Source organism: Homarus americanus, unplaced genomic scaffold, assembly GCF_018991925.1.
Source record: "Homarus americanus isolate GMGI-L3 unplaced genomic scaffold, GMGI_Hamer_2.0 scaffold30108, whole genome shotgun sequence".
Lineage (NCBI taxonomy): Eukaryota > Metazoa > Arthropoda > Malacostraca > Decapoda > Nephropidae > Homarus > Homarus americanus.
The window spans coordinates 1,807,567-1,823,679 of NW_024748109.1; the positions used below are offsets into that span (position 1 = coordinate 1,807,567).

Here is a 16,113-nt window from a genome sequence, read left to right on the forward strand (position 1 = left end):
ACAACATCAAATCACTAACTGGGCATGTAGTAGTTGGGTCAGTCAAAGATTGAATTGAATTGAAACAGTTTATCTAGCCAGAAAAACACAGATACAGAGTGGATAATAATAACAATATTAACATGGCTGAGCCAGTTGAGAACCTGGGCTCTTTTTTAGGTAATAAAGACTGTTTTGTTATATGACGTCATCTTGCTGGACATTTAAGGGTCGTTCAGTGTGACAACCAGTGACAGGAAATGGCTCCACGTGGTCGTCATGGTTGTGTAGGAAGGACAAGAAAAGCCACAGACATTTAAAATTCAATCGCTTTCCTAAGGATAAAGACCAATGAAAATTATAATTACAGTATGTCATGAAGATAAAGGAGTTAGGTGTAGTTAAAGTTTCCATGGCTTCGGTCCCATGTTTGTTATGAGGAGTGATTACATTAATGTTTAAAGGAATCATCGACCTCAGCTTGAGGAAGATTATGAAATTTGGCCTCTTGTTTTAATAATAATTTGAAATTTCTCCGGATTAGTGGCGTGGTGAAAGGAAATAGTCACAGGAAAAAAGTCTCATAAAAATGTGACAATTTTGGCGAGGAAAAAGGGTTACAAGAAAAAAAAGTCACATTTTATTTAAATATCATTAACAGTTAAAGTAATAAAACAAAATATTTTAAGTCGCCCATTAACTGACAATACATGACTTGTACACAACACAATTGATATATGATGATTGATGGCATTGCACGTATGTTAGGTTAAGTACACGGATAAGATGTTACGGTGAATTAACCCTTTTGTATTTCTCTTCTTATTGTTACTTTATATAATAAAGTCCACTATAACATTCTTGTTTACCTTTATATCACTACAATCCGACAATAGTGATCTTGTAAAAAATGTTTAACCATAAAGAAAAATACTGGAGACCGTAATTTCAGTCATTTAGGAATGAATGACGCTTCACAAATGATAATGAGGTTAGGTTCTCTTCATTAATGAATAAATGAAGTATTAATAAATATATAAATACCAGATTATAAATAAGTCAAGGTTGGTATAGTTGGTCACTATAGGCATCTTACGTTTTCTATTAATACTGCCTTAGTTATGGAGGTAAACGCTAGACAGCGCAGCGAGCGGCGGCACTAAAAGATAAATGTACATTAAAGGGAACTGAGCTTCCTTACTTGACCTTCCTTGGTGGCCAGTGTTTATTGTTATGCGACTGGTGCTCACTAGTGCAACACGTGTGTACTGTACGTTGCTCGGCTCAGCTGCAATCATTAGCAAGGAATGCTTGGACTGCCGAAATAATCCGCAGGAACACAGCTGAGCCTGGTCGACTTACTGTTATTACACTGGGCAGTCGCTGAGAAACTTCTGGTAAGCAATTAAGACAAACCTGTAAATACAGTTTAGTGTTTCAATCCACACCCACCTGGGTTAGGGTCATCTCGTACCCAAGACAACTGGTAAATTTGCACTTCCACCTCCCACTGTTAGAAAGTCAAAAATATATTTTTCTAGTGTATTTGTGTGTGTTTAGACCGAATATGGTATTATTGCGTTTACACACCGCACATTCCTACCACTAATCCATTATCATATTCGATAAGACGTCTAATTATAAGACAATTTTCATCTATTACATTACCGGCGGAAATGTATAATAACGGAGATAGCTTCTCCAAAATGTTCTCTATTTTCTTCCATTAATCTTCCGCCACTATCACCTACCTCTCCTCTAACACTGCGGGTCTCCTGCTTCTCCTTCATAAATTATTACGCGCATGCGTTCCCGTACACGTCACGTGGCCAATCAAAAGCGTTTTTTATATTCTTTTGCAACCAATTAAATTGATTTTTTTATTTAATTCATGGTATTTTTGGCCCAATCAAATTCGATTTTTATTTTGGGTCTCATATTTCGAAATTCAAATTCATTTCCCACCATGGAAGACTGCTATGGGTGTCACTTAAATTATATGGAGCTGATGCGAGTTTTTGGGAAAAAAACGAAGAAACTACAGCATTTTTTCGATCGCATGGTGTTCTTCCAACCTCAGTTAAGTGTACTAAGAGCAAGACTGAATGTAAATATCGCAAAGACCAACATATGTGGCGTTGTGTAAGAATCTCAGAATCCAACGATGAACAAGAACCAGGCCAATAAGGTAAGAAATAGGCGATTCCATCATATGGTGAGTCAGTCAGTTAGGTTTGGTTTTTGTTTTGTAGTGTGTTTTGGTGTATTTTTTATTCGCTTAGCCATTATTTTTTTGGAAAACGTCCCACAAAAAAAAAAAAAAATTATAAAAAATGCGGCCAATTTCCGACGGAAATGAAGGTCATATTCGGTCTAAACACACATAAATACACTAGAAAAATATATTTTTGACTTTCTAACAGAGTGGGGTGTGCTTATGTAAATTTACCAATAATAATAATGTTTGGTAATATTTTACTTAAGGACATAGCGCCCCCAAAAGTTATAACTATTGAAACATTTAGATCTCGCTATTCTGAGCATTTTGAACCTCATACATAATGGTTAGGGTCATCTCGTACTTAAGACAACGTGTACCCAACTCACGAGATAAATCATACCCAAGATTACTTACACCCAATTCAAGAGATAATCCATTCCTATTAGTATATATACCATGCATTTTAGCTTTATCTATGATTACAAAAAGAGATTATGTAAATCTTGTAGGAAAGTGCAGTGAAATAGGGAAATGTAATGCAGGCTATAAAATGGTTGCATATCATTACATAGTATGTTATTCTGTCATACAAACATTGCACTACATGCAGTACAGTACAGTATATAAGTAGAAACATGAAATTCTATGTGCGACCTGAAATAAATCTTTACTTGTGCCGAGAATGGTAATTTTTCGGAGGAGTATTTACGTTAAATAATTAGGGTTATTTCTATATGTACAAAGTACTTAGAGACACCATTTTGGTGGCATATGATTAGTTTTTACCGTTTGGTTAGAATGGATGAGTTAGGTCTAATTTGTGTGTGTTTGCTGTAAAAGTATGAGTGTTACTTTGTTAGGTCTAAGTTTGTTATAAATGTTTGTTTTGTACATTGGCTATTAGTACTCGGCTCTGGCTCAAGTCAATTGAGAGCTGGAACCAAGTTTGTAGCAACAGTCATTTTCATGATCAGTGCAGTGAATTTTTATCTTGTACAGTCCAAAAGCTAGTGTGATTTACTGTAGTTACGGTACTTGTGTAAATGGATGTGTTACCTCCAGGTCAGACATTTTATTATTTCTTGATTTGTTCTGTATTACAGGTACCAGAAATTTAATAGCTATTTTCTTATTTCATTTCCAGGTTAAGCAGCCATGGCTATCTCACATGGTAATCTTCTGAAAAAACCTCAAGTTGTTGAAGAAATATTGGAGTCTGAAGATAGTGGTAGTGATGTAGAATCAGGAAATGGAAGTGATGTGGAACCTGAAGTGGAATTACATAGCTTAGAAGATATTAAGCAAGAAGGGGAAAGTATTTTAAAAGGAACGGTAGAGGAAATACTTGAAGTGGATGATAAAGAGCGTAAAGCACAGGACCATAGTAGCTGTGATGAGATAAAGGAAGAGGATGTCAGTGATATTGAAGATGAGAGTGTCAGAAATAAATCTGTTTCAACAGGGGAATCTCTAAAAATTATCAGTGCAATGGAAGACCCCAGTGATGAATCAGAGATGGACTCTAGTGACATAAATGACAATGATGATGATGATAGTGATGCAAGTAAAGTTTACAAGGATGATTATGGTGGCAATGAAAGTGAAAGTGGTGTTGAAAGTGATGGAGATAAAAACAAGGAGGATGACAGCTCTGGGCTTGCAAATGTGATGACTAGAATCCTGGGAACAAAGAAGTCAGACAACGTGATTTTATCAAAAGCAAAGAAAAATCAGAAAATTACAAAAGCAATTGATGACACGAGCGATAACAGTTTTGAGGTCGTCGACGACAGCGGAAAAGTAAAGAAAGAACCAAATATTAAGTTGGAGAATGAGGACAAGAAAGCCACAGAAACATTACACGAGAGAGAGCTGCGGGTAAGTTAAATCTAATAACTTATTACATGTTAGAGGGAGATGCTGTGGCTGAGTATATACAGTACTTTACTCCCTTCTTATCCAGAGGGATGCTGGTTTGATCTTAGGCTGACCTTAGTCATTCCAGTTTAAATGGGCCCCTGACTTTATAGTTTGGGAAGTGTAGGTAGTCAAGTGCCGTGCCAGTCATGTTGCCGCATTGTGTACAGTAATGAAGGGCTGTGAAGGTTTAATAAACAGTGTACTTACTATATATCATCCACACTGTCCTTGATTAGATGGGATTTTTTTTTTAGATTGCCCACGAGGGGGCTAGTTTAATGTGCACCCCCTTACATCCTGTGCAAGGTGAAACGCAGAAGCATTTACAGTGGCCATCTGGAAAGTATGCGGAGTTCATGTTTGCCTTTATGACTCATGCATTAAGGGCATAAAAGCCTGAAGGGTCATGGGCTTTGTCAGCAAGTTACATAAAGTGACAGAATGATGAGTGTGTGGGGGGGAAAATTCCCGTTACAATTTATCTGTTTATGGCAAAGTGTGGCAGGTCTCTAATAATGTCAAGCGCCAGGCCTGTCGCTAGGAGCAGGGATATCTGGTCAGGGAGGTTAGAGGTGTTGGTAATGGTTGGGGACCTCTGTAGGAGGAGGTCATAGCGCAAGTGAGAATGTAGTGAGAGAGGGTGTGAGAGTAGGGAGGCACATAGACATTGACAATATTGAGGGACATACATTTTAGTGTGATTGTGATGGCGTGTACGTCGGTGGTGTCGGCTTCAAGGGGGACGTCGAGAGGTTGGTAGGGGACGTCCTTTTTGGCGTAGATACGTAGTCCACTAGCATATCCGCATGGTGGTCAGTTGATGTGGAGAACTGGAGTGGATGGGCCACAGGTGCTGGCATGCCGGTGGGGGACGGGGAGCCGGGGGGGTTGGTGTCCTCGGGTCCATGAGCGCGCGGTGGGTGGACGGGGGCAGCCGGGCAGGCTTGGTGTGGACGCCAGCAGTGGTACCAGGTGGCGGTGAAGTAGGCCGTGACCATGAGGGGCACACGGGGGCTGCCAGGTTGTGTCAGACTAGAAGAGGGGGTTGACTGGGTAGCAGCTGGAGGCAGGGGTAGTCTGTGTAGGTTGGAGATGGCGGTACAGAGTGTATCAAAGAGTCTTTCAAGACGGTTGGTAAATTCATGTAAGAGGGATATGATCTGTGTTGTGTCACCGGAGGGGGGTTGTGGGGGGCACCGGTGGGAATCACAAGGCCTGACAGCATCAGAGTAGAGACGGGGAGGAGACCCAGCAGTAGTTGAGTTAGGAGACGGCTGGGACTGCTGTGTTGCAGCCAGGTGAGGCCAGGCAGGGGCAAGTGTTGTTGAAGAAGGCTTTGCTGGAGACAGAGGGGATGCAGAGGGATGTGGCTCAGTAGGCCGGAGGAGAGGTTGAGGTTGACACAGCCTTCGGGGAGGCTTTTCTCCCGGGACAGACGGACGTTTGGGGCATTGTCATGAGTTAGCCTTGTGCCAGCCACCACAATTATAACATCTGGGGTCAACAACATAGCTCACACCACCCCCATTGAGGTGGTCTTTCATTTTTTGGGCACAGACGGAGGAGTGATGGTTACGTGAACAGGAGCGACATATGGGACGATCACGTCGGCAGCAGGCGGTGAAGACATGAAAATGTGTTTTTGTGTTTATTTAAGGGAATTTTTTCAGTATTCATTTTTATATAGATGATTTAAACTCAGAATTTAATTATTGTACTTTTATTCTATTTCAGAAAAAAATTTGGGAAAATAGGTTCAGAGTGAAACCAAATGTAAAGGAAGACCGGGAGAAAGAGAGACGTCTCAGGGTGTTGGCTACACAGTGAGTATGAATTTGGAAGTATATACTACACAGGCAGTGGCCGTTATACGTTGGGTTAGGGACCTCAAAAAAACCATTGCTAAGTGACTGATCACATACTTATTGTACAAATTTATTTATATTTATAACTTATGGGGAAAATAGGTTCTGTTCCTGAGCCCCTGAAGAGCCTAAATAGATTTTATATCCTTCTGTTATAATGATTAAATAATGTAAATTACTCTAATTATTTATAAACATAAAATCAATAAATTTGTACGATTACCAGGCTTATTCTTCAGGATGTGGCGAGTGTTGTTTAATTGTTTTCTATTGATTTTATAAGTATGATTTTTTTGGGTTGGTGATACATGTTTGGGGACTGGCTGGGATCGTATCTCATTGAACCCCATGTTATAATGCTCCCTATCTATGATGTTTCACTTAGCTGTGGGTTTTTTCAGGAACCTAACCCCATCATTTATCAAGATTTACTTGTACTGTAAATCTTCTGGGGTGGAGTGTGACTTTTTCTTGTGAAAATTATTATTTTTCTGAAAAGTTTTTATTAATCCGGCACCAAATGTACTGAAATAATATGGGAATATGGTGAAATTACATAGTGTTGTTTTAATGGGGTTGTGGGATCTAATTTTCCGCTGAGCGCATCCACCCCTAAACTGCCTTACCTTCCTTCACCCACCACAGATTTCTTTTCCACTTATCATTTATCTTATTTTATAGTTAATTTCTTTTTTATTTCCAAGTCACGTTAGAGCATTGTACTGTACAGTGCTGGATTACAGTATTATACATACGGTATACACTTAGTATATGAATATTGGAGATACAGCATGCCCTTCAAATTTGCGAGGGCTAGGTTCTCAAGATGGCCGCGAATCGCCAAATCCGTGAATAACATTTGCTGATTACAGGAGGGTACAGTTTTACTTTTGTACAAATAAATACATATACAAATAAATAATAATGGGAAAATTCTCTCACAAATAATTAGAAACAAATTATTAAAAATGTGAGTCTATCCTCAAGTCTACTACGTGCTTTATTAATAACAAAGCACGGAGTAGACTTGAGGGTAGACTCACATTTTAAATAAATTTGTTTCTGATTGTATATACAGTGGTACCTCGGTTAACGAGCACAATCCGTTCTAGAAGGTTGCTCGTTAACCGAAAAACTTGTTAACCAAAACCATTGTTTCAATGGGTTTTTGGGTAATTGGTTCCAGCTCACCGAAAATTGCCTAAATTCAACAAAAAAGGTAGAAAAGTACACTAACTTTGAGGTGTGTATGTAGAAGGCTCCTGGATGATGATGATGATGATGGGAATTAGAATGGGGGTGGTGGAGAAGAGAGAAGAGAAGGCATTGGGGTGGAAGAGAAGTCACCCCATGGTGCCATTTCACCCATAAAATTTTAGTTCTCTTGGTGTAATTCAAGATTATTTTCTTTAAATCAACACTGCACTGCATTATATATTGTCAATATGTAAAATAAATTTCAAATTGACCAATAATTTTCTTGTAAACACACAAAAAAAGCGTTTAGTTGAAGAGAGTCTCAAGCAAGATGTTACCTCCACTGAAAAGACACAAAGACTGACGCCTGTATGCTGTGTTGGCAGGCTGGATGGAATGCCACAAACTAGTGACCCTACCTTTAATTATGTTCAATAATTGTTAAAATGACTAAAAAATTTAATATTAAACTTTTAAAATTATTGAATAGTATAAACTTCTTGATATTTACTAAAAGGGTAAGGAATTTAAGCCCTAGAACCGATTACTGTATTGGTAGACTAATACTACAGCTGGTGGACCGCCAAATGCAAGCTAAAACATGTGGAGGTCGGCTCGTAAGAAACTCGTTAATTGAGGGATTGCTTGTTAATCGAAGTTAAGAATCTTATGGAAGGTAACTCGTTAACCGAAATCTCGTTAACCGAGGCGCTCGTTAACCGAGGGACCACTGTATGTGTGTGTGTGTGTGTGTGTGTAGACACACACACACAAAACACATACAAATAAATAATAATGGGAAAATCCCCTCACAAATAATAAAACAAATTTATTAAAAATGTGACAGTCTACCTTCAAGTCTACTTTGTGCTTTTTTATTAATATTCATGGGCCTTATTTATATTAGTGGCTGACTTGACACTTATACTGTATTAACATCCTCCTTACTTTGAACAAGTATATTCTTCAGCTAGCTACTGTATTTGGAAAAACAGATAGAGTAAGGGTATTTATGCTTAGGTTTTTCAGCCCTTTCCTGTCACTTGGTACACTAGTCCTGAATCAATCTCCTCTACCATTTCTCATCTTTCTTGAGGGTTGTATATCTCTTGACCAATCCCCCACAAAAGTGAAGGAAGAATAAAGATGGTTGATGGAATTAGACTTGAGTTTTGCTTCATTAATTTCCCTTCCTCCTCCATTACATTACTATATCATCATTTTATGGTCATTTTCCATGCCTGTGTGGATTAGCCATGATTACCTAATGGCATGATATCCCAGTTGTCATCAGGCATATTTTAAACAAGTTTTATGCTTGGATACCCTTTCTGTCATCAACCCTCATTTACAGATTGGCAACTGGACACTATATGAGGCGCTCAGCATTACAAGGGGGTAAAGCGTCACCCCGGGCAAAATGCGTTTTTTGGAGGATATCACTATTTTCACCATTCCTCTACATGTTGGCGTTGCATGTAACCCCCTAGGTAGACTAGAAATATGGTTGAAGGTCCTTCAAAAATAGGGTGTCATTTCGCCTCAGGCTGGGAGCTACGTATCTGGCTGTGTGCTCAGTAAGAAAAGGTGGTCACATCCCATTCAGAGTGAGAGGAGCATTTTATTGAGAGGGCAGAGAAAGACTTTGAACAGTACGTGATTGATTATGACGAGGCCATTAAAGTTATACACACTCCTCAGGATTTTCGTAACTTCAACTTACTACGATCTTCAGGGATAATAAAACGAAGGAACTAAACAAAGTAAGATTGTAATACAGTCGGCCCTTCACATACGCGGGTTTAGCATTCACAGATTCGCAAATACGCGGATTGCCCCGCCGGAGGAATATTCTGTACATTGAAGTAATTGAAGTACATTCAAATCGCGCGCCATTCAACTCGCGCGCGGCACCGAACACGGGACACCGCCCGCTCCTGCAACCTCACACACACACACACACACACACACACACACACACACACACACACACACACACATAGCTCTCCCTCGCTCAGTCAGTCTCGCTGTAACCACGCTTGTGTTGACATCAGCATTGTAGTTGCAAAAATATTACATTTCCGTGAATGTATTATATCAAGCACAGTATGAATAGAATATCACTAATATAAGAGTATTTTAACCGAAAACTACTAAAAAAATCAGTAACATATCTTGAACATCGGAAGGTTAGGTAAAGTCTCTTGTTTTCGTCATGTATTTTATCCTATTTTACATTGAAATACATCACGTTTCAGCAAAACTACTATTTATTTCTGAGAATATATTCATTCAGGCACAGTTTAGGTAAAATATACATGTGCTGTAACATTTTTTTTAATTGAAAACGATTCGAAAAACACGTACCCTCTAGCCCTGTTCAAGGAGAAGACTGGGAGGAGCTGTTTGGTGCTTAAGACGATGACAAGGAAAATGATTTTGATGGATTTTAATGAAAATATTCAGAAAGACCCTGGCACTGTCAAGGAAAGTGGCTGCTGAAGGCTTCCAGGACATGGCAGAGGACGAGATTAGGGAGCTAATTGAAGAGCACGACACTGAGCTGACCGAGGAGGATCTACAGGAGTTAGTAGACTCAGGCAAGGAAGAGGAAGAGGAAGCGAAAGGGAAAGAGGATGAGGAAGAGCACCAAGAAATAACGTTGGAGAAGTTGGGGGAGATGACCAGGATGATTGAGGCACTGAAAAACCTGGCCTATAGTATGGACCCCTCCATGGTGCGTGCCCTGAAATTCATGCGAGGGATGGATGATGCTTTTGTTCCATACAAAAACATCATGGAAGAAATGAAAAGAAAGAGACGATAACTCCCCATCACCATGTTTTTTGATCACCGAAGGAGAGATTTAACACCATCAATCGCTGGCGGCAGTGAGGAAGCAGCTGAATTCACCGTCGCCCCCACTTCACCACCTGTTATGGAATTGAGTGACGATGAGCCCGATGACCCCCGCCCTGTCGCCGAGGAGAGGTACGGTACAGTAAAGTGAAATTCTTATCTCTTTTTTTTAATAGCTTTCCTTGCCATGTTTATTGTTTGTAAAAATGCACAGCACAGTACAGTTCAGAACAAGTACTGTACATAGGAAGTGGAGGTGCAGTTATTCACAAAACATTTGTGTTTGTTGTCGGCAGTAGTGACGGTGAGGAGGTAGAGGTGGAGAAGGGAGCGGAGGGAGTGAGTTGGGAGGAGTGGTGAGGTGACCTTGGACGCGGGAGCAGGAGCAGGGACGAGTGGAGATGCCAGCCAGTATATTTCGGGTGTATTAATTGTTTTTATAGCTATTTTTGCATTTTAATATTAAATACTGTACATTACGTTTCAACAAAACTACCATTTATTTCTGAGAACATAGAAATGTAATATTTTTGCTGAAATGATGTACGTATTACAGTGGAAAGTGGGATAAAATTGTGACGCAAGCAATGACTCTCTCTCTTTCTTTCGTTCAAAAGATGTTGCCGTAATCGCTTTTCGAATGGTTTTCAGTTGTGGGATTATAAGGCTAATGATAGGATAGAATATTATTGTAATACAGTACGAGTACAGTACAACAGTTTTTTAACTGAAAACCATTCGAAAAGCGATTACGGTAAAATCTTTTGAACAACGAAAGAAAGCGAAAGTCATTGTTTTCATAATTTTATCCCACTTTCCACTGTACAGTAATATGTACGTCATTTCAGCCAAAATATTACATTTCCATATTTATTTCTGAGAATATATTCAATCAGTCACAGTTAAGGTAAAATATACTTGTGATGTAATATTTTAATGAAAATACGGTATCGTAGTTTTCTTTTGTTTCAAATTTAATTAACAAAGATTGATGTTTCAAATGTAATGAACAAAAATTTATGTACAGTATCTATAAATAAACTTTAACAAATGAATACTTTGTTTTACATCGTCCTTTGTATACCATACCATGAATTTGGCTACTTTGGGCTAGCTATGATGACGCAAGAGACTGCCCTGACGACTGTACCGACACTCACAGCTGGTGGTGCGTTGGTGCGTCATTTCCATTGTTTACTGGTAGTTATTGGTAAATATTTTTCAACCTTATGAAACTATTACCCTTTTAGAGGTCGACCCCCAATTTTTTGCAAAATAATTTGGTCTTAAAAACTCGAACTACACACAGGTATATACGGTAAATAAGGACATGGGGGGCCAGGAGTTTTTTAGGGGGGGGGGGCTGCAAAAGTACACGGATTTTTAACATTCACGGGTATCTGTTACCTAACCCCCGCGTATGTTAAGGGCTGACTGTACTATTGTCATAATGTTTTTACCAAAGATTATGCAAACTTTCTCCGCCTTTGTATTCGTATGTTAAATACATTAGTGGAGGGTTGAGTGAAGTGGTGTTTCCTTATTATTACACACTATTATACTCAACAATACAGGTTGTACCTCTCTAGTCCGTCATTCTGTGGTCCGGAAACTCCCGTGGTCCGGAACGATTTTAGTTTGTCCAATAGGTAGATAGGCAGATTTTTTTTTTTTTTTCCCTCTTCTGAATTATTATTATTATTACAGGAGAATTAAATTTTTTGCCCCTCAGGCCCCAATGTGGGTCAGTGACCTATGCCCGGGTGGGCTAATCCCCATAAAAAAAAGCCGGGAAATTAATACCGTTTGTTTACATCCGCAGTTCGGCTGCTCTTCGCCTCTGAGAGGGATTGAGCTGCACGAAAAAAAAAAAAATAACCCTCTAGCTTAAAAAACAACAAAGTTATGGTTGTTTGAACTTTAAACCCGTTTTTCTCCGCTTTTTAAATTTGGCGCTTCATCCCCTTCTAATGCAGAGCGCCTCATATGTAAGACATCCTCAGGCCCTTTTAGCTGGCAAGGCAGGGTTGAAACTCTCTGAGGTAAATTTGGTAGAGCATCCTGTGTTCTGTTCACTCATTCTGATATTACAAGTATGTACTGTACAGTAATGTAGCTACTTCACTGAGATTGTTCCATATGCTGCCTGATCTAACTTATCCTAAAACTAATGTAACCATAATATAACAGCAGTAAACTTTATTTTGATTTTCTCCTTGCTTAACCTAACACACCCTAATCTCACCCAACTCTAGCCTGAGTTATGAAAACCTAATAAAGTCTAATCCCCCTTCTTGAATGCTGAACAGCATTATTTAACAAAGACTAAATAAATACATGACAAATAAGACCATGTTACATGACTTTTTTTTCCAACAGGGGTGTAGTGCAGTTGTTCAGTGCTATTGAAAAACACAAGAATATGATCCAGCGGAAACTATCAGAAACTCGGAGTATTATGGGACGTGAAAAAGTATTAGAGACTACTGGTAAAGAAGCTTTCTTAGAAGTTTTGAAGCAACAAGGAGAAAAGGTTAATGCACCCCAGGAAGAGGAGCCTATTAAAACGGTAAGCGAGGCAGTTGGTCTTGTGATACATGAGCCAATTGTGGAAGCATTGCATCCTCATGAAAGCCAGATTCTGCCACCTCTGATAAGAAGGGAGAGTTGAGGCACATTTGCATCCATAGTTCATCCTTCATTCACTTTTCTGCACTTGGTGTCGGTGCCACCATGTTGAGTTGTCCCTCTCCAGCACCACCTTCACCTGAACCCTTCCTTCTCTAGCACCCTCCTCTTACAAGCACCTTTCTCCAGCACCCATCCTTTACCAGCACCTCCTCTCCAGCACCCATCCTTTACCAGCACCCTCCCTTCTCCAGCACTCATCCTTTACCAGCACCCTCCCTTCTCCATCATCCATCCCCCTGCACTCTATCTTTCTCCTGCAGAAACTCTCGTACTCAGAAAAGTCACCACACATCCCATACCCCCCACCCACCCATTGCAACCTGTGGTCTAATGGTCAGCATGCTCACCTCACAAGTCAGTGGTTCCAGGTTTGATCCCCAGGCAAGATGAAACTTTGTTTTGCCTCTGTTTACCCAGCAGTAATTGGGAACCTGGTGTTATTTGATTTTCTGATCATGTTCCAGGCTAATGGTGAGCCTGTGCAGTTCGTGAGTTAGACTATTCCTTGACACTAATTTATGCAAAGCGTTAACCTAAGAGTGTGATTGTTGTGTTGACGACAGCTTCTACGCCTTAAACAATTTAACACCTCGGTGGCCTTAGGGCCGGCCATCCTCAAACATTTGGGTCAACCATTATTATTATAATATTATATACCAATTATATCACCTCTTTATTCAAACAATTTATCCTGAATTGTTTTGACAAAAAGCAACTCACACACTTCTTCATAAAGTCATTGCAACATTAGATATCAGTGAAGCATTTAATTCTGTACTCTGCCACATATTAGTAACAAATACAGAAGGACCTTGCTGTTTGAAAGGGTTATATTCTTAAATGTCAATGTGAATGTCAAAGTAAAGGGATAATAGTAACAATATAATATTTGATTCATCTTATAAAGGAAATCAAAGAAGAACTAGTGGATCTACCACCTAAGAAGAAACCAAGATGGAGTGTGCTGGCAGAGAACTTCTACAAGGAGCCTACACTACAAGGCTGGGACCAACAAAGTGACGATGAAAAGTAAACTGGTGTAAGGTTGTCAATAATAATGTTGTAGGAAGCTTTTTAATAATAACATATTCAACTTGGTACACATATGTTTGCTTTTGCCTTGGAGGGGAAGTCACACAGTCCTTAGAATCTCCACCCTAACCTAATGTTTAACTCTATTGATGTGATTCTTGCACCCTATGCAGTAAACAATGCCAGTGAGATTGCCGTGCCAAATGCTGCTAACAAAATTCCGCCCATATTTTGAATCTTATTGCCGATTGATTAGCTGGCATTTAGGGAGGTGGCCATGACCCATAAATTAGCTCTAGGCCTGTCAGTGTCTTCTTAGTCATACGAGTAGATGTGTATCCGCACCTGAAGTGGTCTTACCCAAGAAATAAGAAGGATTGTGATAGTTGCAAATGATGAAGATGTAGATGAGCTGAGATACTATAATATTGTATATCACACACACACACACACACATATATATATATATTATATATATATATATCATAAATCACAAGAAAGAAAAAACAATTGTTCCCAAGCTTGCAATCCTCACATCTTTTTATAGAACTGACCCAGCCCACCCATGACCATAAGAATATCTTAATATTACCATTTCACAAATTTCTCCAACATTCCTGCACAGCTAAAAACCTGGAACGATAAGTAGCATTTAAAACTCATGCACTGTTAAACAAATGTTAATCAAAACTCCCCCAACAAACACAATTGGTTGTATTTATAAAGTTCCTTGCAAGGAAATATACAGTTTTACTAGGCCAGACAGGTAAAGATCTTAAAACTCAGAATTAAAACAACACAAATACAGTGTTAGACAGTCCAGAATCCAATGCTCTGTTTGTTCATTTGAGGATAATGCTAATGGCCATCGATAATGCTCTCAATATTACTACTTTTTGCCATGTAAGCTCAATTGACAGTTGAACATCATCATAGATCTAAATCTTATTAAAACATACCGAAGCATCCAACATGAATTTGAGTAACTGCATGACAAGCTGGACAACTTTGTAACTAAGAAGACTTGTGATCAGTGAGGCTCAACACATGACCATCTGACCTGACCACCAAACTGCTAGCTATTTAAAGATTAGTAGGGTCATTACCCAACACCTGACCATGTGGACCTGGTCTCACCTCCTCAATATACACCTTGATTTGTATTACTCTCTATTCTGTAATCACCCTCAAGATGAATACATTTAAAGCCAAATCTCAGAGCTTTTCTTTCCTTGTGGTTATCAGCATATACCTAGATCACGCGCATCTACAGTGATGATTTACTTGGTATATATATATATATATATATATATATATATATATATATATATATATATATATATATATATATATATAACACACATATATATATTATAATTATATATACATACACATACACACACATATACATACATACACACATACATATACACATACACATACATGCACACATATTTATATATATACACATACATACACACATACATACATACATATCATACACATATACTGTAAGCATGAGATCGTTCTGGTCCACAACTATGACGGACGGATGGTGCTTGAAACCCACAACGTGCCCCCATATACATGTTGTATTGATGTACAATGCAGCTTGGTGCTGGGGCCAAACAGTATGGTTACAAGTGTGATGTAGAGAGCTGGGTTGGTGAGGACGCCAGAGAAGGACAGCTTGTGGGTCGCCATGCTCGCCATGAGAGAGGACCGCCAGGCAGGCGGAGGACAGAGATTCCCAGGCAGTATGAGGTGTGTTGCTGGCTGCGCTGTATGTAGAAAGAGAGACAGATCGCTCACGGCAGGTCAGGTCTAAATAGCGTAGGCGTGGCTTTAGCAGCTACCCCCGCCTGCGGGTGTGGCGGCGCGCTTGGGTTGACCGACCACGAGGCATGTACACTGGGAATTGGGTGGGGTCGGCTAGGCAGCTTACAAACAGCCGCTTGTAGGAGAATTCCACTGCTAACACTCCCCTCCCTCCAGGCTGTGTAGAGACTTGTTGTCTGCAGAGCTGACAGCACATGTGAGGTAGAACGGGCGGTGCGTAGCCTCCCAGAGACAATAACGGCGATGGCGTGATGAGCTGTCGCTGGGGACACAAACTGTCTAGATACACAACATCTGGAGGCAGGAGAATAAGGGTGTGTGGAGGCGAGAATTTGTGCTTCTCACGGCAGGTACAGAGTCGCTGGATGCCTGTTGGGGTGTGTGGGGCCTGGTTCAGAGCAGGGCTGTGTCAGCAGCAGCGGATAAGGGCTCGTGGACAGCAGTTGGGTCCACTTACAGCAGCAGGGTGCAGGACATTAGCAGGGCAATACGTAACTGAACGAAGTAACA

The 16,113-nt window shown here is 39.9% G+C and overlaps 1 protein-coding gene across 1 annotated transcript; it reads left to right on the forward strand.

Moving 5' to 3' along the window:
• Nucleotides 1-1,126: 1,126 nt before the first annotated feature.
• LOC121880131 (RRP15-like protein) lies at nucleotides 1,127-13,832 on the forward strand. The gene is made up of 5 exons (XM_042387193.1): nucleotides 1,127-1,376; nucleotides 3,345-4,078; nucleotides 5,855-5,943; nucleotides 12,421-12,610; nucleotides 13,640-13,832. Exons 2-5 carry the CDS (start codon nucleotides 3,356-3,358, stop codon nucleotides 13,763-13,765), a joined length of 1,128 nt encoding a protein of 375 aa, XP_042243127.1. The 5' UTR covers nucleotides 1,127-1,376; nucleotides 3,345-3,355; the 3' UTR covers nucleotides 13,766-13,832.
• Nucleotides 13,833-16,113: the final 2,281 nt, after the last annotated feature.

Excerpts from the sequence above, each read along its gene's own strand:
- LOC121880131 (XM_042387193.1), top strand. The coding sequence starts at position 3,356 with ATGGCTATCTCACATGGTAATCTTCTGAAAAAACCTCAAGTTGTTGAA. Across the intron at positions 4,079-5,854 it reads TACACGAGAGAGAGCTGCGG|AAAAAAATTTGGGAAAATAG; the intron begins GTAAGTTAAATC and ends ATTCTATTTCAG. Across the intron at positions 12,611-13,639 it reads AAGAGGAGCCTATTAAAACG|GAAATCAAAGAAGAACTAGT; the intron begins GTAAGCGAGGCA and ends CATCTTATAAAG.